This window comes from Sebastes umbrosus, chromosome 13, assembly GCF_015220745.1.
Source record: "Sebastes umbrosus isolate fSebUmb1 chromosome 13, fSebUmb1.pri, whole genome shotgun sequence".
In the NCBI taxonomy this organism is placed as follows: domain Eukaryota; kingdom Metazoa; phylum Chordata; class Actinopteri; order Perciformes; family Sebastidae; genus Sebastes; species Sebastes umbrosus.
This window is the reverse complement of record NC_051281.1, coordinates 18,928,664-18,952,465: the sequence shown is the minus strand read 5'-3', so window position 1 is coordinate 18,952,465 and position 23,802 is coordinate 18,928,664. Positions and strand designations below refer to the sequence as shown.

General features: G+C 39.0%; 3 protein-coding genes and 1 long non-coding RNA gene across 9 annotated transcripts; 1 reads left to right on the top strand and 3 right to left on the bottom strand.

The window, feature by feature from the left end:
- Window positions 1-1,436: 1,436 nt before the first annotated feature.
- si:ch211-214p13.8 (B- and T-lymphocyte attenuator) lies at window positions 1,437-6,269 on the bottom strand. Of its 4 annotated transcripts, none has more exons than XM_037790383.1 (6): window positions 6,158-6,269; window positions 4,574-4,897; window positions 4,429-4,482; window positions 4,222-4,350; window positions 4,099-4,124; window positions 1,437-3,411 (listed from the first exon to the last, which is right to left on the bottom strand). In XM_037790383.1, exons 2-6 carry the CDS (start codon window positions 4,734-4,736, stop codon window positions 3,118-3,120), a joined length of 666 nt encoding a protein of 221 aa, XP_037646311.1. In that variant the 5' UTR covers window positions 4,737-4,897; window positions 6,158-6,269; the 3' UTR covers window positions 1,437-3,117. The 4 variants fall into 4 exon arrangements, with proteins under 4 accessions (XP_037646311.1, XP_037646310.1, XP_037646312.1 ...); XM_037790382.1 differs by having other exon boundaries at window positions 6,191-6,265; XM_037790384.1 differs by having other exon boundaries at window positions 6,244-6,262.
- A 716-nt stretch (window positions 6,270-6,985) lies between these two features.
- On the top strand, window positions 6,986-14,655 carry si:ch211-214p13.7. 2 transcript variants are annotated; one of them, XM_037790386.1, is made up of 4 exons: window positions 6,986-7,164; window positions 13,364-13,383; window positions 13,467-13,507; window positions 13,804-14,655. In XM_037790386.1, exons 1-4 carry the CDS (start codon window positions 7,145-7,147, stop codon window positions 13,987-13,989), a joined length of 267 nt encoding a protein of 88 aa, XP_037646314.1. In that variant the 5' UTR covers window positions 6,986-7,144; the 3' UTR covers window positions 13,990-14,655. The 2 variants fall into 2 exon arrangements, with proteins under 2 accessions (XP_037646314.1, XP_037646313.1); XM_037790385.1 differs by lacking the exon at window positions 6,986-7,164 and adding an exon at window positions 12,604-12,714.
- Window positions 7,379-8,516, bottom strand: LOC119500579. Its single transcript, XR_005209641.1, has 4 exons — window positions 8,486-8,516; window positions 8,282-8,407; window positions 8,159-8,184; window positions 7,379-7,996 (listed from the first exon to the last, which is right to left on the bottom strand). It is a non-coding gene; the product is annotated as an uncharacterized LOC119500579 (long non-coding RNA).
- A 2,243-nt stretch (window positions 14,656-16,898) lies between the features above and the next one.
- Window positions 16,899-21,383, bottom strand: si:ch211-214p13.9 (cell surface glycoprotein CD200 receptor 1). Of its 2 annotated transcripts, XM_037790378.1 has the most exons (8): window positions 21,204-21,383; window positions 20,995-21,093; window positions 19,868-19,915; window positions 18,837-19,142; window positions 18,149-18,421; window positions 17,919-18,012; window positions 17,782-17,824; window positions 16,899-17,683 (listed from the first exon to the last, which is right to left on the bottom strand). In XM_037790378.1, exons 2-8 carry the CDS (start codon window positions 21,062-21,064, stop codon window positions 17,594-17,596), a joined length of 924 nt encoding a protein of 307 aa, XP_037646306.1. In that variant the 5' UTR covers window positions 21,065-21,093; window positions 21,204-21,383; the 3' UTR covers window positions 16,899-17,593. The 2 variants fall into 2 exon arrangements, with proteins under 2 accessions (XP_037646306.1, XP_037646308.1); XM_037790380.1 differs by lacking the exon at window positions 19,868-19,915 and having other exon boundaries at window positions 20,995-21,379.
- Between the last annotated feature and the right edge of the window lie 2,419 nt (window positions 21,384-23,802).

Genomic DNA, 23,802 nt, shown 5'->3' with positions numbered 1-23,802 from the left:
TAACAATAAAAATCTTATTTTGTTGTTTTGTTGAATGTTGAACAATATGTGAAACCACTTTCTAATTTGACTAAGAAAAAGGCTATTAAGACACTCAATATATGTAGGTTTTAATATCTTTGTTTAGTGTGATATACCCCTGGCTCTTTTCTTATTGTTATACTGAATGTGAATTATGTTCTTTTGTTTAATAAAGAAAGAAAGTAGAGATAAGTAGCCAACTAGTGTAAAATAACATGACGCCACGGGTGGGTTTTCCTCCCGTTCTCCACAATGTTTTCAGTCACCAGCCGCCACTGAAGCAAACGAAACCACTCGCACTCAGTGTGAAGGTGAGCTGATATGAAAGTGATGATATAGGTCTATACCCTGTTACATGAAACCTCCCAAAGAGCCACTCTATTCCTTTAAAGTGTCCTTGAACAAAACCCTAAAACCCTGCCTGCTCACTGCTTGTTGCTATGGATAACATTTTTACAATCTTCCAGATACATAATCTGTATTTTTAAGGGAGATTTTGGAGTAGGGTCACAAACATTCAGCACTCCTCTTCACCTTGTCAGATGGTTATTAAGTCGCAGTGCTGCAGAGTCCGCACACTCTGAGTGACCTCAGACTCGATCTAATCAGGCCCATCTCAAACGCTGCCTTCGCACAAGCCTCCATACTCTCCATCTCTCTGCTGCCTGAACCAGGGCTTTGTCCGCCAGAGAAAAACACACAGTTACTGATGTGTGTGTGTGTGTATAAGAGAGAGAGACTATAAGAGCAGAACTTGTGTGTGGACTGTAACTACCAGACACCGTTGTTCAGAGTTAAAAGAAATTCCACTCAAGAGATAATTTCTCATGATGTTCAGGAATCGTGTGCAGAATGTAAACTACACTTCAACTCTTCACCTTGCTCTCTGAAGTATGCATTCCTAGTGAGTAGGCTATACTGGAAGAAATATAAACGCCAGGTCACATTATTCAGAAGCATTTCAGGACATTTTCCACATGCCACTTCTTAGTGAAAGGATCTTTTGTGAGCATCTGTAAATGGATTACAGCACAAGGAACACTGTGCTCCACTGGACACCATATAAAGAAAACTGAATTATCAAGTTTGTCAATATGACACGCTGCATGTCATCAGTATGATGGGCAGTGATGCGATGTGGTCTTATAAGGTGAGCAGGGGGATCCCTGATTTTGTTATATTGTGATTGAGAATGAGATTTTTCACATTAAAAATATTTGTATGGTATCTCTGATTTATTAGTTAGTATAACCTAATCAGTCACTCAAAATGTAAATGAATGGCTTTGTTTTGGAATCCAGCCCAGGAATGTCTATATTCAGTGTTAAGGTGACCAAATTGGCGATTTGGTGGAGACCAGGGACATTTAGACATCGGGCGTGAGGTAACCAAAATCAGGGAGAGAGAGCCAGAAACTAACAACAAAGGACTTTATTTAGATGAGTTTCCCCTTTAAAATCGTCAAGTTGTGTATCTGCATTAATTACATAAAACAGAGGGAGATGCAAGACATTAACAGCATTGCAACATGCATTTAGTCACTGTAATCATTAACTGAAAGTCAGATAATATCTAAACACAAACAATATACCAGTTAAACATGAGCAGTCATAAAGTGGACAAAGACATAGCATTATCAAAATGATAAACCCTTAAGAATAACTCACTTTAGCTGCACTGGATGAAGGAAACAGGTAGGGCTGGTAGCAGGGCTGACCGAGAAATGTCCATTAGCGCATAATAAATGTGTTTTTGATTTCTAAAAAATTTAATTGTGAATGTGTCGAGAAATCACATGAATGAGAAACTCCAAGGCATCCAAAATAAGTCTGAAGAGGTCACAAGATGATTAAGTGTATATGAAATAATTTTTTTCTTCTTTTTTTCTACTTTTGTAAATGTTTGCTTGCTTTTTTTCTAGTAAAATACTGGATACTTTCACCTCTTTCTGCGTCTTAAAATCCTTCAAATTGAACAATCTGTTTAGTCAAACTGCTCACAATGTCCACAATAAGGCCATAACTTGTGTTGTTGGGTTATAGTTACAGTTTGATTTGTTTTACAAAGCAACCATGGCCTAACTGTAACATATTATTGTCTTTAATATGTTTTTTTTTCTTTTCCATCCTCTCCTCTGTCTTGTTTTACAACTTGTTGAATGCGTGCCGACATAATGATAAGACCACGGCTCGGACTGCAGTTTCTCAGTTTGTAAACCGTATGTGATTGAGCAGAGGTGGGACATCTGCTACCACAAATGATGTCAAGAAAACTTTAGATCCCCTCTTTGACTTCCTGCACATTTTAAACCAAACCACACTGGTGTGGTCGATGGGCCAGGTACTGCGTTTCCGCAGGGGGGGGTGTTTTTCACAGCCCTCAGTGAAAAACACTGAGGGCTGTGTGTGGAACAGAAAATGTGTGAGATAAAAGAATCGGAAATAAGTTTGCTCATAATGTCATCTCTCAGTATTCTTCCACCAAAAACTATAGGATGAGCTGGCCAAACTATTATTTCTTTAAAATATTCAAATAGTCATCTCAACTGAGAGGAATGTATAAATAAATATCAAGGACATCACATTCATGACCTTTCAAAGAACAAAATGTTTCCACAGTCACACATCAGCTAAGGATTATATTGTAACTCTGGAATTTAAGATATAGACGCCTCCCAAACTTCAGTGTTCGTACTATCAGACAGAAGAATGCACAATAAAGAGCGAGTCTGCACATGAGATATCTACAACCACTGGCTTTTTTTACATAAACCACCAAAGCTTTTGCCAACAAAGTTAAACATGTCAAAAAAGCCCTCCAAGCCACGTAACTGAAATGACTTTAGGGAAAACAACAACTGAAAAAATAACAAGAAATGAATGATAAAAAGCAGCATTTCCTGGAACAAATGAGGGTGAGAGAATAAATTCAAAGCTGCTTCTGGTCTGGTTGATTTAAGATGACTGTACTGTGCATCTGCGTGACCACAAACCTCCTCCGTTCACCTCTTCGCCTGTTCCATGACACCACCACAGGCCTACTTGTGTACATTTTTCCATCCGTGTTTTCAACTGCATGTGTCTATGACCAAAATGTTCAGGAAACAATGATGGCAGCATATTCTGTCTTTTTCTTTTGTTCAGTCGCAGCATGCTGTTCTGTGGCAGGTATCCCAGACTGTCGGTGGTTGATGGTAGAATACACTGCATATTCTGACCCTTGACCTCCATCTGCTGTGTTTGCCACAGCAGGCTGGTTCCCATTGGTGGTCATCATGGGAGGTGCTGATGGAGGACTTTCTGCAGTACTTGGAGAGTAGGTGTCATGCGGGGCAAGAGTGGAAGGAGCACTCGGTTTGGGGAGGTCTTGTATCATGTGGGCGGGCATTTCCTATGACGAGATTAAATAAGCCAATAAAATACTCTACTTGAGACTATTATGACTCTTGTACATCTGATTTAAAAGAATAGTTCAACATTATGGAAAACTTCTTAACAAGAGTTAGATGAAGATAGATACACTCTCGTGTTTGGAAGCTAAATAAAACAACCTCACGGTTGTCCAGATTAAAGGTGCAGTGTGTATCTAGCGGTGAGGTTGCAGATCGCAACCAAGTGAAACTTCTCCCGTGTGCCAAGCGTGTGGGAGAACTACGGTGGCCGACGCGAAAACGCAAATTGCCCTATCTGGTTTGTCCGTTCTGGGATACTGTAGAAACATGGCGGCCAGCTCCGTGAAGAGGACCCGCTCCCTATGTAGATATAAACGTCTCATTCTAAGCTAACAAAAGCAATTCTTATTTTCAGGTGATTACACATTAAAGAAAATATACTTATTAGTATTATATTCCATTTCTGCCAAACCCCCTAAATGCTTTACACATTGTTCCTTTAAACCAACGAGATAGTGTGTTAATTAGTATGCTTTAGAGATGCTAAGCTAAGCTAACTGGCTGCTGCCTGTAGCTTCATATTTGGCGTACATACAGCGAGGGGTATCAATCTTCTCATCTAACACTCAGTAAGAAAGCGAGTTATTTCCCAAAATGTCAAACTATTCCTGCATCTCATGCATTACCTGTTCCTTTGTGTGGTTCTGTATTCCTGTGAAGAAGACATAAAACAAATGCTCCATTGTTAGGTGGTAAGATCGAGAAATGTCACAGTAATTCAGACTGTGAATGCATATTTATGTTCTTACGTTTCCAGCCATACAAACTCAGAAGGGTTAACACTGCCAGGGTGCCAACCAGTAGAGCTATGCTAACAGGGATGATGAAGTAGGGCAGCCAGGACACATCCTCATCACCAGCAGCGCTTGGTAGCTCATCTACAGAAGAAAAACCAGATCAGTAGTTCTTTCTCCACTAAAATGTACGTATATAATTTAACAAATAAAGGCTCTTACCTTTATTATTGTCAGAGTGTGTGTTGGGTAAGAGTTTCACCCCCTGGTATGAATCTGTAGATTCATAGAAAATATATACAATTAATACCTGAAATTAGACATTTTATATTTATAATTTAGCACTGAGGGAGCAAAAACTGCCTACCTGAAACCGAGATGTTGATGATGTTACTGATCAGCTCATATCTGTCCCCTTTTACATTACATCTGTACAGGCCGTCGTCGTGAATGGAGATCCATGTGAAATTCAAATATGAGATCAGTTCATCCTGTGTTGTATTTGTTTCTACATTCTCTGTGTAATTCATCTGTTCACATGTGTTTGTGTCGAGCAGTTTACACCAGGTGACTTTTATTGATTCTCCGCAGTGTTTGACAGGACAACTGACACTCAGATTCTGTTGTGGGGCAGTTTCCCATGTCGTGCCTCTCCAGACGATCACCTCAACTTCACATGACGGAAATAAGTCTAAAATGAAAATAAATAAATTGAAAAAATCACCCAAAATCATCTTTTTGTCTTGAATCATTCACATTAGATGAAACGTCTTTATTTTGTCTTGAAGCTGTTCCTCATTTCAGGAATTAATACCAGATAAAGGAAATGTGTCTCTGTTAATAGCCTCCTACGGTGAATTCTGACAAATACATCTGCAGTATGCTTGATTATATATTATGTACTTATTTTCAAAATATGTGAAAACTAATTTAAAAAAAACTATGCAATTATCAAACCCCTTTATTCCCCAACCTGCCGTCTCCTTCCCTTGTACATACACCTAGGTGCCCAATACGTATTGTACTGACACCCCATACATACTAAATAATGACACTGTAATTTGCGGGCTGTAATCTAAAATATTACTGTTTTCTCTCGTCCTCTTAATGACTCCAATCTATTCTAATTGTTCCCTCATGATGTCTTGAAAGCAAAGGAGGAAGTAGTAGGCTACCTAGATATGTTTCTGATGTAAAAGTAGCAATACCACAGTGCAAAATACTCGGTTACTTAAGTAAATGATGAAAGTATTATCACCAAAATATACTTAAAAAGTACTCATTATGCAGAATGGCCCATTTTAGAATAATGTATATTATATTATTGGACTATGATCATTGATGCATTAATGTGTTCCTCAGTTTAATTTTGGAGCTGGTAAAGGTGAAGCTAATTTGACTTACTTTATTCTGGAGAGCCTTACCTATAATAATACATCATAATTTATAAGTTAATTTATATTTCATATTAATAATCTAGATCTGCAAAGTAAGAAAGTATAAATATAAATAAAATAGAAATACTTAGGTAAAGTACAAGTACCTCAAAACTGAGTACTTAGTTACATTCCACCATTGCTTGAAATTGACATCACAAGATAAAAGAGTGTTACGGTTTACCTTGAACTCTCCCATCCATGTAGACAAATGTCAAACAGCAGAATATCAGCAGATAGGTGTACGGTAGTTTATCCATTCTGCTTGATGTGTTCATGACCTGAGACCTCACAGTTTATCTTAAAGTATATACTGCACAGGCTCATTTCACTTGTGACACTCTCACCACTTCCTGTCCTCCCACATATATTCTAAGACCACCCTGCTGCATGTGTTTTTTTCAGTATTTCTTGACATAACACAGTTAAAGCGGTGCACACACGTGAAACTGCATATTGTGTCTTTCCAATTTAATTCTGCAATACACGCTTGTTGTCAGGGAATGGGGGATCACCTCTGTAACGTGCACAACACAGCAATGTCCTACGTTGTCCTAAAGTGGCGCAGGAGCCTTGGATGAAAAAAAAAAATGAAATATACAATGCTGTTATGTGCCAGGCGGGGGCAAAGTGCCCTCTTATATGTGTTTGTTTTCTTCCCTCCTGCTTTTCTTTCTCTACAATGTCTCTAGAGGCAGGAAAAGCCAACACTAGGATCAGCAGTGATTCATGGAGAGACCTTCATCTGGTCAGCTAACATTACTGCCAAGCAGGTGAAATATAGAGTGATATTGTGGTTTTAGCTGACGTGTGTCGCCTCTCTGTTTTGAGTGATGCTCGTTCATGTCTATTTAGAGCGAGCACAAGCGCGGGCCCGACGATGACTACCGTTGACTTAACAGCCACAGGTGTCGTTGTTAACAAGCATTTCTGATTCTTACAAACAGTCCCTTTAACTTATTTTGGACTGAAAAATGTACTTTCATTGCCACCGCCATTTATGACAACGTCAAAAAACACGTCACAACTCCTGGAAACTTACCACTTACGATGTTGTGAATACCACAAGAGGGGGTGGCGTTCACATGGACTCATCTCGTGAACACGGTAAACACGACCCTATTTGAAGGCACCATTACCCTCCAATGACATGTCAAAATGGCTGCTGTGAAAAGGGCCTGTGTAGTGTGTGTGTTTTAATTCAGGCTAACTGACCCGTTAATGTTATTGAGGTTGTCCCCTACAACATTAGTGTGTGTGTGTGTGTGTGTGTGTGTGTGTGTGTTAGAAACATCGTGCACAGGGAATCAAATTGGCATACAAAAGGCTGTTGTATGGTAGCTCTCTCTCTCTCTCTCTCTCTGGCCTGTGTGCACTCAGATGCAGCAGCTGAGAGATCAGTGAGATCAGTGTCTACTACAGAGTCAACTTTTAGGGTTGCAACAGCGACCAAGCACCTGCTGACAGATACAGTGTGAACATCCAGAGTCTGTGGGCACATCATGGGAAACTGCACTTCAGGGTAGGTAATCATCCTTTTAGATGCACATATAGCAGAGGGCACTCTTACATGTCACAAAGTCATTTTTCAGCAGGTGGTAATTACCTTCTAAAGCTCACCTGGAAGTGCTGCGTATACTGAAAACTTTGAAACAAGAATTAGAAGAAAAAACAAAAATTAGAAGAAAATGCAAGACAATTAAAAAAAAAAATGATTTGAAAGAGCTGGAAGCAGCTTGTTTAAAACATTCAGGTTTAATCTTATTGAATTGTGTGCTGTGTGACAGTGGAAAAAAGTCCTTCTGTGTCATTCATAACAGAGTAATGGCACTCAAAACTTCAGAATCAATTTTTATAAGGCAAACAAGTGTATTTGGGCTATTAGCGCATAATAAATGTGTTTTTGATTTCTAAAAAATGTAATTGTGAATTTGCTGAAGGTGTGAGTAGACACCTTAACAGAAATTATTAGATCTATGTGGTTCCCAACATACGGGTTGACGCATGTACATTTTTCCATCCATGTTTTCATCTGCATGTGTCTATGACCAAAATGTTCAGGAAACAATGATGGCAGCATATTCTGCAGTGTTTTTATTTTGTTCAGTCACAGCATGTTGTTCTCTGGCAGGTATCCCGGACTGTCGGTAGTTGACGACAGCATACACTGCACGGTCTGACCTTTGACCTCCATCTACTGTGTTTGCCACAGCAGGCTGGTTCCCATTGGTGGTCATCAGGGGAGGTTGTGATGGAGGTCTTTCTGCAGTACTTGGAGTGTAGGTGTCATGCAGGGCAAGAATGGAAGGAGCACTCGGATTGGGGAGGTCGGGTATCATGTGAGCGGGCGTTTCCTATGACGAGATTAAATAAGCCAATAAAATACTCTACTTGAGACTATTATGACTCTTGTACATCTGGTTTAACAGTATAGTATCAATCTTCTCATCTAACACTCAGTAAGAAAGCGAGTTATTTCCCAAAATGTCAAACTATTCCTGCATCTCATGCATTACCTGTCCCTTTGTGTGGTTCAGTATTCCTGTGAAGAAGACATAAAACAAATGCTCCATTGTTAGGTGGTAAGATCGAGAAATGTCACAATAATTCAGACTGTGAATGCATATTTATGTTCTTACGTTTCCAGCCATACAAACTCAGAAGGGTTAACACTGCCAGTGTGACAACCAGTAGAGCTATGCTAACAGGGATGAAGTAGGACAGCCAGGACACATCCTCATCACCAGCAGCGCTCGGTAGCTCATCTACAGAAGAAAAACCAGATCAGTAGTTCTTTCTCTACTAAAATGTACGTATATAATTTAACAAATAAAGGCTCTTACCTTTATTATTGTCAGAGTGTGTGTTGGGTAAGAGTTTCACCCCCTGGTATGAATCTGTAGATTCATAGAAAATATATACAATTAATACCTGAAATTAGACATTTTATATTTATAATTTGGCACTGAGGGAGCAAAAACTGCCTACCTGAAACCGAGATGTTGATGATGTTACTGAGCAGCTCATATCTGTGCCCTTTTACATTACATCTGTACAGGCCGTCGTCGTGAATGGAGATCCGTGTGAAATTCAAATATGAGATCAGTTCATCCTGTGTTGTATTTGTTTCTACATTCTCTGTGTAATTCATCTGTTTACATGGGTTTGTGTCGAGCAGTTTACACCAGGTGACTTTTATTGATTCTCCACAGAGTTTGACAGGACAACTGACACTCAGATTTTGTTGTGGGGCAGTTTCCCATGTCGTGCCTCTCCAGACGATCACCTCAACTTCACATGACGGAAATAAGTCTAAAATGAAAATAAATAAATTGAAAAAATCACCCAAAATCATCTTTTTGTCTTGAATCATTCACATTAGATGAAACATCTTTATTTTGTCTTGAAGCTGTTCCTCATTTCAGGAATTAATACCAGATAAAGGAAATGTGTCTCTGTTAATAGCCTCCTACAGTGAATTCTGACAAATACATCTGCAGTATGCTTGATTATATATTATGTAGTTATTTTCTCTCGTCCTCTTAATGACTCCAATCTATTCTAAGTGTTCCCTCATGATCTCTTGAAAGCAAAGGAGGAAGTAGTAGGCTACCTAGATATTTTTCTGATGTAAAAGTAGCAATACCACAGTGCAAAATACTCTGTACTTAAGTAAATGACAAAAGTATTAGCACCAAAATATACTTAAAGTACCAAAAGTACTCATTATGCAGAATGGCCCATTTCAGAATAATGTATATTATATTATTGGACTATGATCATTGACGCATTAATGTGTTCATCAGTTTAATTTTGGAGCTGGTAAAGGTTGGAGTTAATTTTACTTACTTTATTCTGGAGAGCCTTACCTATAATAATACATCATAATTGACTCTGAGATGTAGTGGAGTAGAAATATAAATAAAATAGAAATACTTAGGTAAAGTACAAGTACCTCAAAACTGAGTACTTAGTTACATTCCACCATTGCTTGAAATTCACATCACAAGATTAAAAGAGTGTTAAGGTTTACCTTGAACTCTCCCATCGATGCAGACAAATGTCAAACAGCAGAATATCAGCAGATAGGTGTACGGTAGTTTATCCATTCTGCTTGATGTGTTCATGACCTGAGACCTCACAGTTTATCTTAAAGTGTATACTGCACAGGCTCATTTCACTTGTGACACTCTCACCACTTCCTGTCCTCCCACATATATTCTAAGACCACCCTGCTTCTTGTGTTTTTCAGTATTTCGTGACATAACACAGTTAAAGCGGTGCACATACGTGAAACTGCATATTGTGTCTTTCCAATTTAATTCTGCAATACACGCTTGTTGTCAGGGAACACAGGATCACCTCTGTAACGTGCACAACACAGCAACACTCCTACGTTGTCCTAAAGTGGCGCAGGAGCCTTGGATGAAAAAAAAAAATGAAATATACCATGCTGTTATGTGCCAGGCAGGGGCAAAGTGTGTTTTCTTCCCTCCTGCTTTTCTTTCTCTCCCTTGTCTCTACAGGTGCTAACAACAGGATTGGTTTCCAGCTGTGCAGTCTAATCATGCTGCTCATTGGTTCCCTCAGCTGATGAGCTGGCCAGTCATCAGTCGAGGCCTCAATAAAACGAGCACGTCTGAAGAGTTAACTCCCTTTTGTTCTCTGCCAGCCTGAGCTGTTGTTGTGCTGTTGAAACCTGTTAAGAGTAATGTAAAAATAGGTATGGTAGGTGAGTTTGGGGCACCCTTTACATTTTCCACACACCTAGTTCACTTTTCCCTAGGATAATTGGTTTGTGCCACCTATTTGTTTTGGTGAAGCTCTTTTTTTAGATAAGCTAGTTAAGCCTTTTTTTTTTTTTTGGCATTTTGTTTTCAGCGGTGGAGATTAGTCAGGCCTAGTTTTGTTCTATTTTTGTTTGGCACAGCCAGTTTGTCCCGTCCTCTCCATCATTTTGAGAACCTTGTTTGCGAGTCCCTGAGTTGAAAATAAAATAATTTTTCACTTCTGACTCCTTCAAATTATTTGGTTGTGTCATCATCGCCGCCTATCCCCTTAGACTTAAAAAAGGGATGTAACAATGGCAATTTTCATCACAGGTGTGGATGATTGGTGGCTGTACTGCATCATCTTTGTACATAGCAAATGTGTTTTTTATTTGTTTCAATGCAACCAGTAGATGGTGTAAGATGACATTCACCTTTCTATGGTAGACTTCGGGCATGTTCTTGCACAGTGGTATGTGAATCACTCAGACTGCTCCAACAGCACCCTCTAGTGTATAATGTACTACCATCTACTGCATATGAATACATGCTTGTGTCTGGAATTAGTGTGTAAAGTTTTATTAAAAATCAACCTAATTTCAAACTTCTAGTATTTGACAGCTGGAAATGATCGAAGTGTTCAGTATTGAATCATTCCAAGTTGTTTTTTTATGAGACTTTCCAAAACTGATTTTGCATATTCCAAAAATATCTCTGAATGATCATTACATCCATAAAGGTCTAACAAAGACACAGTTTGTAAAGTAGACTGGACCTTACCCTGAATATGAAATAAAGGTCAGTGACTTCCTTATTATTCAAATTTGCACAATCATGCAAATGATACAGTAGACTAAGATACAGCAACAAGGGCAAGCACTACAGATCTACTTAACCCCCCCCCCCCCGCCCTCTCCATGCAGATCAATCTGGTATTACATGCAGATATGTTTTGAGGTATCTGCTGCTCAGACTTGGAAAAAATGTCATTTGAACTTAATATCTTTCATATCAACTTCTGGACAGCAGCACTGTTCAGACAGGACTCCAACACAAACTACACAGAAGCACCAAAACCGCAAAGTTATATCTAGTGAAGTCCGTCTAGCAAAACAGTGTTGGCCGCGGTCGGAGAACGCAGGGGAGAACGTAGCTTTGGTCTCCAGGGCCGGAGTCTCTGCTCCTCTGCCTGCCTGCCTTCACTCAGCTCGCTCCACCTCTAGACGTGCATGCGCGTACACTACACACTGCAGAAGAGTTAGTTTAGCTCTGAGAATATCTAGTGAATGTACAGTGGACGTTTGTGCAGAAATAACTGCTGCAGCTCCTCCAGAACAACAGAGGTTTCCCGTGTCTTGTGAAATGACGGGGCTCCGCAACGAGAAACGTCATTGTCTCCGGCCGCAGTCGGGAGGCTGAGGCAGGAAAAGCCAGCACTAGGATCAGCATTGATTCATGGAGAGACCTCCGTCTGGTCAGCTAACATTACTGCCAAGCAGCTGAAATATAGAGTGATATTGTGGTTTTAGCTGACGTGCGTCGCCTCACTGTTTTGAGTGATGCTCGTTCATGTCTATTTAGAGCGAGCAAGCGTGAGCCCAACGCTGACTTCTGTTGACTGAACAGCCACAGGTGTTGCTGTTAACAAGCATTTCTGATTCTTACAAACAGTCCCTTTAACTTATTTTGGACTGAAAAATTTACTTTCATGGCCACCGCCATTTATGACAACGTCAAAAAACACATCACAACTCCTGGAAACTTACCACTTACAATGTTGTGAATACCAAAAGGCGAGGGGGGGGGGGGGGGGGGGGACACGTTCATATGGACTCATCTCGTGAACACGGTAAACACGACCCTATTTGAAGGCACCATTACCCTCCAATGACATGTCAAAATGGCTGCTGTGAAAAGGGCCTGTGTAGTGTGCGTGTTTTAATTCAGGCTAACTGACCCTTTAATGTTATTGAGGTTTTCCCCTACAACATTAGTGTGTGTGTCTGTTTGTGTCTGTTTGTGTGTGTGTGGTGTTAGAAATAATCATGCACAGGAAATCAAAATGGCACACAAAAGGCTGTTGTATGGTAGCTCTCTGTCTCTCTCTCTCTCTCTCTCTCTCTCTCTCTCTCTCTCTCTCTCTCTCTCTCTCTGGCCTGTGTGCACTCAGATGCAGCAGCTGAGAGATCAGTGAGATCAGTGTCTACTACAGAGTCAAGCTTTTAGGGTTGCAAGCACCTGCTGACAGATACAGTGTGAACATCCAGAGTCTGTGGGCACATCATGGGAAACTGCACTTCAGGGTAGGTAATCATCCTTTTAGATGCAAATATAGCAGAGGGCACTCTTACATGTCACAAAGTCATTTTTCAGCAGGTGGTAATTACGTTCACCTGGACGTACTGCGTATACTGAAAACCTTAAAACAAGAATTAGAAGAAAATGCAAGACAATTTAAAAAAAAAAATGATTTGAAAGAGCTGGAAGCTGCTTGTTTAAAGGAAACAGTGTTGTCAAGCAGCTTCTGCATTTGCTTCAGCGAGGAAATAGTGGTGATAAGAACAGACTCAGCCAGCATCAAACATAAAGAATTGTCAGTACAGCATTACAGTGTGTGTTGTTATAACATGATGTGAGATGTGGACCGAGAAGCATAAAAAGATATTTACTGTTAGTCGCTGACCGTTGGTCATAGACAGTCATGAATTGCATATGTACAGTGTTTCCTGTTGCAGCACACGTTAAACTGTCAAGGAAACACTGCTGCAGGGTAAAACCTACACCTCTAAACAGTTGTTGTAGAAATTACTTGATGTTTGATATGATGTTTTATGATTTAAAAGATAATTTAACATTTTCAGACATTTTATTTATCCCACATGAATGGGTTTTATTGTTCTGTTTATTGCTCTGGATGATTGTGTCCTTACTGTGGTCTCATTCTCCTGTCAGGATAAAGAAGAAAAGGAAAGGTAAAACTACTTTTATGACAGTATTTATAATATTTAGCATACTTTTATACAAACTTTATATATATTTACATTTTCTCTTTCAGGGGATCCTGAACCACATGGAAAATGCAGCACAGATAATAAGGTAGACCTGCCCACATCAATGTTGGGTCTATTTTTGTTGAGCATGAATCTTCACAGCTATCACATCCGGCCTTTCATCTGATATGATCGATTTGCATACTGGGTAAACATTAAAGTGCGAGGCCTCTGTTGTAAAATAAACTGTGAGGCTGTTTATTTCATACACAGGAAGTCATAACCACTGACCACATAAAAAGACATGCCGGTTGCAGTAGCGCTGCGTGAACAAGTCATGATGTATGTCATAAATTCTGTTCAGGAATTGCATCTCACTCTCTGTTTGTTATCTCATGACAGCCTAGCGAGGATGTAACGTATGCCTCTATTGACCACAGCAGTACCAAAGGATCAAGTAGAACCAAACCCACCACTGAAGATGATTGTGACTATGCAATAGTTTATGTCCCGGCAGCACTTCAACCTGAAACTGTGTCTGTGTCATCTAAAGACGAATGCGCAGACGACTATGTGCTCATGGGGTAAACAGGAACTTCATTCGGGCTATTGCGAGAGGCAGGATTCGTAGACGATATCACAAAGAGGAGAAAGTGTCTCTTGATCTTCAATGAAGAAACTGTGACAAAATGAAAAACAAGCAGACACCTACAGTCAACAGCAGCTGCAAGCCTCAAGATGTTTCACTCCACTTCTGAGGTAGCCTAACCTCAAGTGTGAACACAATTGTGGTGTTCCTTCCACGAAAAGACAAAACCTCCATCACATCTGTCGAACTTTTATATTGTAGCATCTTTTAAACAATTCTGATTGCATACACTTTTGTTTGCAGAAAAATAATTCAACAAAATTGGTGTACCTGCTGAGAAGTTGTGACATTCCCATAATATCTGGAAGTAAGTCAGATGAAACTGAACTTTTCCAAATTAATACTACATGTTCTAAGCAGTATGTAATGTGTTCACACTGGAAAAGTGACAAAATAGAGTCAACTCAAAGCAGGCAGAATGTGTAACCTACTACATACAGTCAATTTTTTAATATGCTGTTGATGGATCCTATTCTCCCACAATGCAATGCACAAAGGAAATGGAGGTTCAGCTCACAGCTGGAAAAAAATTGAAGGTGTTAAATTCGATATCCAGAGCATTACTATAGCAGCAAACAACTATGTGCTATGTAAAGATATAGATGAGTAATGTCTACCTGAGCAGAGAATGAAGTCACTCTCCCTCTGTGTGTTGTAATCAGTTTCTCTGTGCTTTGTTGACATAGCCGGGCCGCTCATGCATGTGAGCGTGCCCCACTGGCTCTCTTCACTTCTCTCCTATGGCGGTTGCAACTGATAATACCGCCCCGACCAACGGCACCGTCGCGGAAGCGTATAGCACCCACCCCCCTGTTCCTCCCCAGGTTAACACTGTTATCTCTGTTGACCGTTGTTGGCACTTTTAGCGCTGTTAGCATCGTTAGCTGCGAGCCGCCGTCGCCATGTTGAGAGCCATTGAGAGGCAATAGCAATGCTCCCAATCTCGTATTTAGCACCTTTAAAGGAAATTGTGGGTGTTGGTGAAATAACTCCAAATAAAGTAAATCTCAGGAAAAGCATTTTGCCTTCTCTTTGTGAAGTCAAATTAACTGTCTAGCTTTCCAAAGTCACAGTTTAGTTGACATCTGATGTTGCCTGTATTGTGTAATTTCGTGTTAGTATGAAATGGTGAAGTATACTTTGATGATTATAGTACATGCTGTATAGAATTAGTATTTAGTATGAATTTGGGATTTGGCTTTGGTGCTTGGGCTTGAGCATTTTTTGCCACTCATGTATGAAGTTATATCTGTTTTGAACGTCTCCAAAACGAATCCAGTAGCTTCTGACAAACTATTGTTAGTTACCTGAATGACTGAGAGTTTTAATCTTAATCTTAAAGCCACTATGTGTTGAATTTTGAAATTATTTTGATATGTTTTTTTTTGTAGAAAAAACTAAATCAGCTTGTAAGCGGTGTTTGTGTGGGTGAATGTTTTTTCCATCATGAAAGGAAAAGAACAGCAGTTATGAAACCCTGTAAACAGAGAGTGAACACTGATGAAGAAGCACAGTGGCTTTGTAGTCAGGATGGCTAATATGAGCACATCTGCTGTCTCTCTATTATTTTCTACAGCAGATAAAAAGTTGATCTTTAGTCTGTTTTTGTTGAAACAGAGCTGCTCCAGCTTTAACCAAAGTTTCAGTTGCAGAAACTTAACCCCACGTTAAACTGCCTCAACCAAAAATGTTTATGTGCCCAAATTTAAAATGCACCTCAACTGTTTGCACGATAAAATGATAAAATTGTGTGTGCAATCTGTGCCATTGTCACATTATCCAATCCATGATGGAAGAATGTAATGTTTATGTAATATTGTTCACAACATACACCTTAATCTGCTTTCCAGAGTTTGTCAAAAAACATTGCTCCTGAGAACTACTGCACACCAACCAAATATACTACAAATTCGAGAATTTTTATTTTTCATGTTTTGTATGTGAATACAGAAAATGTGTACGTTTTTTCCTCTATGTCTGTATCAACCTACAGGATTATTTATGTTTGACTGGAAGCATATGAAATAGTAGAGTGGTGTAATTCATTGTAAATTGTGTTTGTTTCAGTCATTTATTGATTTTGTTTTTATTGATTAAAATGACTTTTAACACTTTTGCTCATTGTTCTGTTGAACTAATCAACCAAATTGCTCAAAACGTTTGCAAGAAGAAGTCGTGAGGTTCTTTGCCACATTTCAGAGGAAATCATGTTGATGTGTTCACCAGAAGTGGACAAGTGTCATGTCCTGTGACAGAAATTAATGTATCAGGTTCCTCTTTTCTGTTCATAAGTGTGAGGGTATAGACACATTATAGTGGCTGCAGTCTACCATTTAATAGCAGAAGTCTGAACTCTGTCTGTGTATAAAGTGGATTATCTCCCCAATCACGTTAATTAGGAGCCCAGTAGGAAGGCATCTCTTAGTGATTAGGAAGATTTATTACATCCTGCACAAGCTGTTTCAATGTACATGTGGGCACTCAGACTGCATATTAGTATTAGTATTATTCAGGACTGTGACACTTGTTCATGTTGATGGACTATGTTCTGATCTCCGCCAGTAGATGGCAGAACAGTCACTTGTTCCTGTTTCCATTTCCTATCTATGTTTCAGTTTCTTCAGAAATGGGTTAACTCGGAAAATCATTAAACCGGTGACAAAAGGTGAATGTTCAACCAATTGTCAGTTTGCTGCATGTCTATAAAGGATGTAAAAGCCATCTTGACATTACTTTTTTTTTTATATTAACCACGTCGGTTAAAAAAAAAAAAGCACATCCTGTACTTGTTTACTTTTTCTTGCGTGCTATTTTTAGTGTTTTTTTTTATTTTGTAGAGAGAATGAAATCAGTGTGTCCAAATGTGTGTTTAATACACGCAATTACATAATTACACATTAAGACATGAATACTTCACATAATCTTGTCATCATTATCTTGAGGCAATTTTACACCTGGGTTCAAGTCAAGTCAAGTCAATTTTATTTGTACAGCCCAATATCACAAATCACAAATTTGCCTCAGAGGGTTTAACAATCTGTACAGGATACGACACCCTCTGTCCTTTACAGTGTGACTCTCTCATCGGATGAGGTTGACTTCACCAAGAATCCATTCAAATGTGAGCATCTCTTTACAGTTTATCTATAAATATGTGTTATAATAATAATTATGATAATGATGATCATATAATTCCAGCCTATTTCGTGACAACATCAAAAGTCCTGTAACTTGGCGTGCTGAATCCGGCTGCTCTTTGCATTTGTAGTTATTAGTAATGTTCTCCATGACACCCACACACAGAGTGGGCTGCATGTGCTGTGCATGAGAGCCAGTGTGGGACAGCAGGTACATCCCCTGTTCCATCAGTCAAGAGCTTAGTTTTAGGTCAGAATTAACCTGAGAGTCTTCCCTCTCGTATCGGAAGTCTTCATCTCACTCTCCTCTCTCTCTTTACTATTACCCCATTTCTCAGTTTCACAGCCTTCAGTTTCTCACAACGATGTGCATTTCAGTGTGTGAGCGTGATGCATGTGCAGGAGTTCATGTGAACAAATCTGCAGATGAGTTATAGATAGAGTTTACACGTTGAACATAGCTGGCATAGGGCTCCACTTCCTCCACGTCGTCTAGCTGTAAAAAAAAACAGAGAGGTGTCATGGACGGAGCTTAACACTGTGCAGTAAAACACGTTCAACTATAAAGTGCAGACATGCAGGAAGATTACCCACCGGTGGAGATTTGGATGGAGGGGTCACGGACTGTCGGCATCGCCTGGCAAAAAGGTAGAAACACAAATTGGCTCAGTGATTCAACAAAAAAAAAGCTTACAAGTAGTCATTTTAAGTCATCAAATGAAAAGTCTCACCTCAATGTTATTAGTTTCTTTATGGCAAAAAATAAAGATCCTGCCAAAATCACAACTATTACCACAATAATGACGTACAGCCAAGGAAAATAACCTGCAGAGAGAGAGTGAAGATGAAAAGTTTGTTAATAATCTGCTGGACATCAATACAGCACAATGATATAACTGCACTATAATGTAAAACAAATTAAATATTTAATCTTATGCTATCCACTTTGCAAAAGCCTGACCTTTTTCATAATTTTGTGGCAAAACCACCACCTTTTCCCCGTCCCAGTATGGGTGCCTGATAGCACAGCTCAGATTAGCTGTGTCCATTCCCTCGAGGAGCTTCAGGCGACTTTCTACTGTAATGTATCCATCTGGGCTATTTGTTTCCACAGTCATTATGTTTCCCATATGACTCCAGCTGATGTTGGCAGCAGGTTTTCCTCTTTCAGCTTTGCACACTGCCGTCATCTCGCTGCCCGTAGGCTCTAACCAGGCTGATATATTGGGAGGAACTGGGCGAGGGAAGACAAAACAGGAGAAATGAGACTCACAGAATACTTGCTGTAGTTCAGCCAAATCACAGAAAATGGATTTAAACTTGCACATAGTAACTATGCAATTAGTTTTAATTTGCTTGCCTAATAGTATAAAATAGTTCCAGATGAACATTGTCGACAGTAAGGCCATTAAGGAACAGGGACGTTGTGTCTAGAAAGGCCTATTGCTATTGGGGTCAGAGAATAAATTCCATTATGCCCCCATTTTTCAGTGGAAAGGGGTTCTGTAGACTTGTAAATGTTTCAAAATCTAAGCAAGTAAAACAGAAATTGATATTTAATTAATTTTTGTGAGTGTGATTTGGGTGACCCTTTAAGAAGTTAACTGTATTCTTGAAATCATCTATCCTTGTGAGGTGGAAAGTCCTACCTATGATATCCACGTGGATCACATAGAGGTCGTTTCCCCCTGAGTAAACCGACTCACACTTGTAGACCCCCACGTCACGCTCTGAGAAGTTTGGGATGTGGAGGTATGACAGATTTCTGGATGTGTTTCGGAGTGATTTGCCATCAATGCAGTCGTCATCGCTTCTACTATTATCAGAGGAGATCACACATGGCTTTATGGATTTCATTTCTATTGTCCAGACAATAAACAGCATCTTATTCCATGTCTTATTGCTGCATGTCAGGTTGGCTTCACTCCCCAGGTGGAAAGCTGCATTTCTGACAACTGGAAAAAACAAAAGAATAGTTGTATTATTTATGCACAAAGTGGTTATGTTGATTAAATGGTTTGGGTTTATTCTGTTATAAAACAATATACAGTGTGCATGTCCTAATATTAGCAACACATGCAAAAGAAGAAAAACGCATGGGACATTGACGTGCAAACTCATAAAATTTAATCAAATTTAATTTAATTTAATTTAAATGGCATGCAACACAAATACATTTAGGCATGAGCTTGTAGGATAAACACATATTTATAAAATAAATCATATAGCATTTGATAACTATCAGTCTAAAATGATAATAATACGATTTTTTTTCAAATAAACTCAAACCCATAAACTATGATCCTTCAAAATAAAATGGTAATGATGCAAGACTAACAAAATATAAACATGTATTTTAAGAGTTACTGAATGACAAAAGTTTTGTAATTACTTTTTCAAAGTGGTCAAATTAATATTTCATAATTACATTCTAAAATAACCTAAAAATGATGACTAAACCTTACTTCTTCAGCAATAACATGTTTTTTTTATTATTTCAATTAATTTCAACTAAAAAAAGTACTTAATGTTTTAAATAATCATTAATAAGGAAAGGAAGGATGTTCAACTCCCTGCGTCTTCACTAGTCTTACTTTACCTAGCCTAATATTCATAGTCTTATCTAATATTTTACTCATACTGCAAAATGGATGGAGAGAAAAGAGGGAAATGAATTTACCATAAACTGTGGAGTTCTCCAAAGTGATTTGGTTAGTTCTTGATAGAGCTGGAGGTGGATGTGAGGGAAAAGTTAGTAAAAACATTTTTTTTGTCAGTCAGAAAGTAGCAGTTAGTGATTCATTGTGAAGTGTTCAATCAGCAGAGGAACAATTAATAAGGTGATTTATTATGTTATTGGTTATTTAGTTTAGTTAGTTAGTTAAGGTGTGAAGCGATACGATTAAAACTGGTCTGACATGACCAACTGCAGCAGGGTTAAATCACAGAAAGGTGTGACAGAAACTGCACTATTTGCTGTCTTTAGCTTTAATAAAACAAAAAAACATAGCATATAAGAGGTAAATGTTATTGTCATAATCTCCCCCATGTGCCTGCCTACACTGGAAGAAGCTCATGACATTGCTATTTCAAAGAAATTCATAGGAAAATTCAGGGTTCATCGACTGACTTTCACATAAGTGTTACGTGGGGTCTGGGAATTGTTTACTTCTGACAGCTGTACGCAAAACACAATGCACGAGGTGGGGTGGCAAAACCACAGATCTCACACAGAAGCGTCACCTCCAACTATCAGAGACCACCCCGTGGGGGAAAAAAAGCTCAGTCATAGCGTGTTACCCTGATCTGAAATCATGATTTCCACTGAAGAAGCAGCGTGCTGCTTGTTCATTCAGAAAATATGGGGCAACCTTTTCATACATGTGTTATGGAAGATTTCGCTCCTTTGTAAGCTTCTGCATTAACACACCACCGAGCATGTTCTTTCCACTGCCTGTCTAGTGTCACTGTGAGTCACACCACACACAATTCAACAGAAATCTCAGAGCGGCTTACCACTTACAGTTTACTACTCCTACAAATATTATCAACATGACACAGATTATACAGTAATGATCTATATCATTATGGCTGCAAGCAAACATTTTTAGTATAAAGTACCACAAATGACACATTTTACAGTATAAAAAAGATGAATTTGCAGTTGTGACATATACAGTTAGTATCTACGAAGACAACTCCTCACAAGGTAAATCTTTGGGGGAGGTTTTGTGCACCTCTAAATAACCATCGAAAAGCTGTATCTTACCAAGGCTAAACATTAGTACAATGTGTAAATGTTCAAACCTGCATCCACCCTCCATGCTTCAGACAACAAGAAGATGACGGCAGCATACATCCACACCATGTCCCTCATCTCCAGTTGTCTTCAGGTTCCTCTGTAAACTGGCAACCAGTAAGAAACACATCAAGTCTTTAACTAAATCGTCAGTCCTGAACACTGTCTACATCGAACTTAGTTGCGTAGGTTTTGCCTGGGCTATCATGCCATTTACCCTAATTTCACTTTCTCTATTTAAACCGAATGAGCTCAGTGTTGGAGTAAAACAAGTTCTCCACCCCATCCAGACAAACTGAACATCCTTGACACCCTTCATGATAAAGACATATAAAGGACATGTGACTAACTAATCCCTCCCTTCCTCTTCATCTTCCCCCCATCTCCAAACCGCTTTCCACTCAAACATCTGCCTTTTTCTCCCACACAGGATGACGTCTGACACCGGTTTCCTTTCTTGCATGTCACACGATCCTCAAAGCAGTATGTGTGAACGCTCCAGGCTAGACAATAGAATAAAGCAGACACATTAGACACAATCACAGTATGCATTTATATCATTCATAATATCCAACATGATTTTGTATGCCTTACTATATGAATGCCAGCATGTACAACTAATACAGTGTAATACAACAGCCCTGCAATGCCTTCTTTAATGTTAAAATGTTCAGGTTTTGTTTAAACTAGGAGGACAGATGACTTGATTCTTAATAGAAATGTTAGAGCTGGTGCTGTTGAACTGTATTTCATTACTGAGAGGTGTTTCTAATATCTATCTATACTGTTCTATACGCTTTTCCCCCATGTTGTCCATGTATCTGTCTTTATGTTTTTTATTTTTTCCCACTCACAATTTTGTTTGGTTACGATTGCCCAGAAATCATCCATTTCCTCCCCACAAACACTAACCATACACTTCCACGCAACACACACACACACACGCACACACGCACGCACACACACACGCACACACACGCACACACACACACACACACACACACACACACACACACACACACACACACACACACACACACACACACACTTATCTTTTTGATATATTTACTGTATTGTTATTGTTGTTATTATATATATCTTGTCCTAATTGTTTGTTATCACTATTATGTAGTCATATTATTTCTTTATATTAATCTTGTCTCTAAAGGTGGAAGCTTCAGATAAGCCCAGTGGGTTTTTTACCTCTTCCTGCACTTTATATTATTAATTTATTGTTTTGTTATGTTGTATAGTCTTAAATTGTGCAAAAACAAATAAACAAATATGAATGGTGTCTGCAAAATGTCAGAAGCACCTCTCATTATGACAATAAAATGGAACAGCAGCAAAACTATACAGCATCCATACAGATGCATCAAAACACAAACTTGACAACCTTCATGATTTATTGCAAGGTTGTTGTATTAGACTGCATTACTTTTAGCTAGGTTATAGATAACAAACTGGTCATTAAATGTTAAGTCATTAAAACTCGTTCATGCTGAGTAAGTGTTTTTTTTTGTGGTCTCATATCTGCTGGTGTAAGAACGTCTTGTTCTATATGGGTTACGCAATGCAGAGTTGCTTACATGCACTAAGTGTTAATGTGGGTGCAGCTGTGACTACAGCTCCATCACCAGTTTGCAGATCGGAGATTAACTGACAAACGCTGCATTTGCGTTTGTGGTTCATGAGTTAATCCTGCAATGAGACATCTTGCTATTAGCTGTCCTACATAAGACCAGACAGGGGCGGATGAACAATTGAAACTCAGCTTTTCCTTCTCTTGAGTGTGCTCTCATCCTGTCCATGTACAGAAAAACTGTGAAAACGAAGATTCAATGCAGATGAGAAACTTATGAAGAATAGGCCTAAATCAACCCACAGCTGCTATTACTTATTCTACACATGATAGTTTTAGGATTTCAAAAACAGTATACTGATACTAATGTGAGGAAATATTTGCAGTATAGCTAATACAGGTTTTTACCAGGCACGAGGATGTTCTGCTTTTTCTAAGATCTAATATTAGACCGTGTTTATTCAACACAAAAATAACAGAAGTGCAGCTGACTGTGACAAGCTGGCATACTTGGCACTAAAACTAGCTTTTCCACAGAATTGCAAAACCCTGCAGCTGTGAAGTAATGTCGCTTTGGTCAGCTGTGTTCCTCAAATCCAGATAAAAAAAAAAAAACTGAGGATAAAAATAATGTCTGTGCCACATGTTGTGAGCGTGTGCGTGTGTGTGTGTGTGAGCTTGTGTGTGTGCGTGTGTGTGTGTGTGTGTGTGTGAGCTTGTGTGTGTGTGTGTGTGTGTGTGTGTGTGTGTGCGGTGTGTGTGAGCATGTGTGTGTACACTGTTTCCCTTTGATAACATAGACTTCCTGTTGATGTCAAAATCAGCCCTTTTGGCAACCTAAAAATATGCTCTAAAGGGTAAAGGGAAAAAACGAGATGTATGAAGTGAAACAATGAATATGTCCTCTGTAAATTAATAATAAGCTAAAGAAATTACTGATCCACATCTGTACCTATAGTGGAGCAATGATTTAAGCCTCCCTAAAGTAAGTCAGTGACTGCTGAACATCTGTGAAAGAATAATCTAATTAATTTTATTTTACCATTCAAACACCAGTTGATTAGTAAAAGTGTGATTTGTTTTGACATTAACAAAGAAGCACACTGGTCTAACTGCAAAAAAAAGCGTATGTATTCTCACAGATGAATTTTGGGGCAATGTATGAAAATGTTGTGACGTTCTGAACGAGATGTACAAATATAACATGAAAAAAACCCACTTTATTTCACTGCAA

Coding starts and splice junctions, on each gene's coding strand:
- si:ch211-214p13.8 (XM_037790381.1), bottom strand. CDS start 5,920: ATGAACACATCAAGCAGAATGGATAAACTACCGTACACCTATCTGCTG. Junction 4,351..4,428: donor ACACTCTGACAATAATAAAG/GTAAGAGCCTTT, acceptor TTTCTTCTGTAG/ATGAGCTACCAAGCGCTGCT. Junction 3,412..4,098: donor AGAACCACACAAAGGAACAG/GTAATGCATGAG, acceptor ATCTCGTCATAG/GAAATGCCCGCCCACATGAT.
- si:ch211-214p13.7 (XM_037790386.1), top strand. CDS start 7,145: ATGGGAAACTGCACTTCAGG. Junction 13,384..13,466: donor GATAAAGAAGAAAAGGAAAG/GTAAAACTACTT, acceptor TTTCTCTTTCAG/GGGATCCTGAACCACATGGA. Junction 13,508..13,803: donor AATGCAGCACAGATAATAAG/GTAGACCTGCCC, acceptor ATCTCATGACAG/CCTAGCGAGGATGTAACGTA.
- si:ch211-214p13.9 (XM_037790378.1), bottom strand. CDS start 21,064: ATGAGGGACATGGTGTGGATGTATGCTGCCGTCATCTTCTTGTTGTCT. Junction 19,916..20,994: donor AGCATGGAGGGTGGATGCAG/GTTTGAACATTT, acceptor ATCCACCTCCAG/CTCTATCAAGAACTAACCAA. Junction 17,825..17,918: donor AAGAAACTAATAACATTGAG/GTGAGACTTTTC, acceptor CCTTTTTGCCAG/GCGATGCCGACAGTCCGTGA.